At 65.4% G+C, this 3837-nt stretch overlaps 1 protein-coding gene across 1 annotated transcript; it reads right to left on the bottom strand.

The window, feature by feature from the left end:
• Positions 1–1167: 1167 nt before the first annotated feature.
• On the bottom strand, positions 1168–2640 carry C1QL2 (complement C1q like 2). The gene is made up of 2 exons (XM_063077765.1): positions 1957–2640; positions 1168–1347 (listed from the first exon to the last, which is right to left on the bottom strand). Exons 1-2 carry the CDS (start codon positions 2638–2640, stop codon positions 1168–1170), a joined length of 864 nt encoding a protein of 287 aa, XP_062933835.1.
• Between the last annotated feature and the right edge of the window lie 1197 nt (positions 2641–3837).

Genomic DNA, 3837 nt, shown 5'->3' with positions numbered 1-3837 from the left:
GTGAATTCAGGGAGCTGGATGAGCCACAGAATTGCCTCAGTTTACCAGTTCTTTGGAGAGATGTGGACGTAGCTCAGGTAGGAGTGAATGGACATGCCTGAGGCTACCAGGCGCCTGAGTGGGAGCGCTCCTGCTGGGGGCTTCTGCACTGCCTTTTCAGAGCCAGACATCTTACAGCTCCCTCCCCAGTAACGCCTCCTTCTTGCCTTCCAGGTTGAAGGTATGTTTCCTCCACCCCTTCCTTCCCCCAAAACCCCTCCCCTTTGACCTCCTCCCACTAATTCCGGGAGTACAAAGTTGCTCAAGTTGCGGGAGGCTGGAGACCCCACCACTCCTCTCCCGCCTTCCTCCAACCCTCCCCCCACTCCTCTGGGCCCCTCCAGTTCAGGGCTGCAGCCAGGAGAGAACCTCAGGGAAAGAGTGCTCCCCTACTCTCCGCATCTTTCTACCCACCCGCAGGTGGCACGGACATGGCAGAGGCTGGAAAGCAGGGCACAGATGGGGCTATTCTGGGCCGGGTTAAGCTCTTTATGCCAAAGTAGACGTCTGGAGCCCCGGTCCAGGGGCCAGTGACAGAGACAATGGAGCCCATAGTCTAAAAACATAATTTAATGCATTGCAGAGGGAGTGCGGTGTGGAGAGGTGAATTTCCGTTTGCTGGAATTCTGCTGTGGGTGGGTTTTGGCTGATGGACAGGGAAATTTGCACAAGTATTTCGGGTCACAAAGAAGGAAGCCCCAGGGAGCCTGTGCTCACTTCAGCCTACCTCCCTGGCCAGAGCCTGGAGCCCTTGGCCTTGGGGCACTGGGAGGAGGAGGAGGAGGTCTGGAAGAGGGCAGGCCCCCTGCCCCGACCGTCCAGTACAATCAGTTTTGCAAAGTCTGCGCCGCCACCAGCCGCGAGGGCTGAGGTTCAAGCTCAACTCGCCACGTAAGCGTCCCGCTCTCCCTCCTCCGGCTGGGAACAGGGACCAGGGGCAAAGCCCAGAGCGTGGTGAGTCGCAGACACAGAGGCCGGGACGGGGTAGGGAGGGCAGCAGGGATGTGTATTTTCCAACGGAGATGTCAGGAAGTGTCATGAAGCGAGAGTGGCCCTCACCAAGCAGCCGCGCGCCCCCGCGGGGACAGGGCAGCCTGAAACCACCCCCACCTCACGCCCCCTGCGCCCCTAATCCGGGTACAGAAGAAAGCCCGAGAACGTGCTGTACTTGTTGTTATTGCCTCCGTGCGCTTTCCCGCCGTCCAGCTTCACGTACACCTCGTCCCCAGAATCAAGGTGCAGCACCACGCTGTTACTGGCGTAGTCGTAGTTCTGGTCGGCGTCTTGCGCGATGGCGCTGGCCCGGACCTGTGGGCGAGCCGCAGGAGCAGGTGAGCCGGCGCACCTCATCCCGAGCCCTTGCCCGGCCCCCACCTGGCAAGCTCCCTGGCCCGCCTTCCGCCTGCGGCTTTGGGGTCTACATTCCCGCCCCAGCTCCACACTCTCCAACTTGGCCAACTCCTTCTTGGTCCCCTCCTCTCCGCAGCCGGCGAGTCCGGGGAGGAGGGAAAGGGGGGGCTTCCTGGACACAGACCCAGCGGAGAAGGGTGGGCACTAGGGGCCAAGGCCAAGAGGAAAGGAGGCTGGAAGACAAAGGGGTGACCGGGGTGCACAGCGGGAGCTAAAGAAAACTGAGGATTCCGAGGAGCCCACGCGGCTACAGGCAGAGACGCAAGTAGCCGAGAAGCACAGTTTGGGTGTGAGGGTCTCTGGGTTGAGCTCGGGGCTCAACCTCTGGCGCTAAGTTCCAGTAAGCGCGGCCAGGGCGCCTTGGGAAGCGGAACGCTGTGGCCCAGCGACGCGCTCCCTACCGGTGTTCGCTCGGGCGCTCGGCGCTCATAGGTGGAGGGAAAGGAGGCTGGTTCCCCCCGCGGGTCGGGGCGCGAGCGAGGGTTTGTGGGGCTGTGGGTCACTGACCTGGCCGTTTTTGCAGAGGTCCGCCCACATGCTGGTGCCGTCGCCGCCGCGCATGAGGATGTGGTAGGTGAAGAAGTAGATGCCGCGCACCTGGCAGCTGAACTTGCCGGTGGTGGGGTCGTAATGATTGCCGAGATTGGTGACCACGTCGTCGAACTTGAGCACCTCGTAGCCTTCGTGGGGGCTCTTGAGACCCACGTAGAAGGCGATCTTGGGACCACTGAAGGCGGCGCTCAGCGCGCTGGTCACTTCGCCTTCGGAGTCGCCGCCGCCCCCGGCTCCGCCTCCCACCACCCCGACGCCGCCGGTCCCGCCCGCCGTCAGCTGCAGCCCGGGCAACCCGGGCCTCCCCGAGTCGCCCTTCTCCCCCGGAGGGCCCCTGGGTCCAGGGGGCCCCGGCTCTCCAGGGGGGCCCCGCGGCCCTGGCTTTCCGGGTCTCCCCGGGTCGCCCTTGGGTCCCTGGATAAAGGGAGGTGGAGGGTTGGCGCTGAGGTCCTGCATGACTTCCAGGGCGGCCGTGCTGGGTCCCGGCGGCGGCGCCTTCGCGCCCGCGGGCCCCCCGCCGGGTGCGGCGCTGTATGGGTCGCAGATCATGCGGCATGTGCCCATCATCTCGTAGTGCGCCGCGCCGGGGGGCGCCGCCTGCAGCAGCAGCGGCACGGCAATGAGCAGCCCGAGCGCCATGGCCAGGAGTACGCCGACGGCCGCCAGGCAGGCGCGCCGCCGCCGCTGCCACAGCCGGGAGGCGACCGCCACCAGCTCCTCCTTGCCGCCCGGGGAGGTAATGGTGGGCCGGCGCGGGCGGCCCCGCTCCCCGCGCTCGGGGGCCGACTCCGCGGATCCCGGCCGCACCCCCGACGTGGCGACCCTCTGCCCCGGCCACCTAACTACTTCAGTGAGAGGCACCCGGGCCCGGGCGCCGGTGCCCACCGCGCCGGGGCTGCTCGGCAGAGCCGCGGAGCCCGGCGCGCATGGCGGGGGGCGCACAGGACGAGCCCGGCGCCCCACGGGTCCCGGCGGCGGCGGCCAGGGAGTGCTGGGTCTGTGTGCGGCGTCCGGCGCGGGCTCAGCGGCGCTGCCTCCTGTCCTGCTCGGCTCGGCGGGGCTCGGCGGGGAGTAAGGGCGCCCCGACTCCACGGCGCGCTCTGCTCTGCTGTATGCTGCTCGCCGGCTCCCGCGCGGAGGGGGGACCCAGCTACCCTGACGTAAGGAGTCCGGAGCAAAGCGGCGGAGGCGGCGAGGCAGCGCGCGCTGCCATCACTCGGGAGACGGCGCCCTCATGTCATCAGCCTCGCGTCCTCCTCCTATCGGGCGGCGTCCTCGGCAGAAGCGGCAAAGGCGCGGTTCCTCCTGGCGGCGCCGGGGAGCCACAAGTGGGCGCAGCGGGCTCAGCTTCAGCCTGGGCGCCTGAGACGCACCCACAGGCGGCCACTCTCACGCGCCTCCCACCGAGCAGCGCACACCAACAACCACGCAGGCAGTCACGGGGCACACACAGGCCCCTCCACGCAGCCACGGAGAGGCTTTCGGGGTCACCTTATCCATCCCCCTGCCTGCAAACAGGACCAGACCTCAACCCACCAAGTCCAGAAGAGCCTCAGTCCTGTGAGGCCCTGCAGGGAAGGACTTTCTGAAAGCCTTCCCCAGTTACTTCGTGAGAAGTGAATAAATCTCTCTTCCAGAAGGTCTTTCACACCTAGTCTGAGGCCTCCAAACTGTTAAATAGGCTCCAGTAGAGCAGCACCACCAACTCTCGGAAGGACTCTTTGAAAAGCACCGAATATAAGAATCTATTAGCCTCAGACCTTTTCCTCCACTGGCCCTTCTCTTCTGTATAAAGTTCATTCAGAAATGCAAATGCTGGACACCAGCACTTAGTTG

Source organism: Cynocephalus volans, chromosome 1 (assembly GCF_027409185.1).
Source record: "Cynocephalus volans isolate mCynVol1 chromosome 1, mCynVol1.pri, whole genome shotgun sequence".
Lineage (NCBI taxonomy): Eukaryota > Metazoa > Chordata > Mammalia > Dermoptera > Cynocephalidae > Cynocephalus > Cynocephalus volans.
The sequence above is the reverse complement of the archived record's forward strand: the minus strand, read 5'-3'. Positions and strand labels throughout refer to the sequence as shown.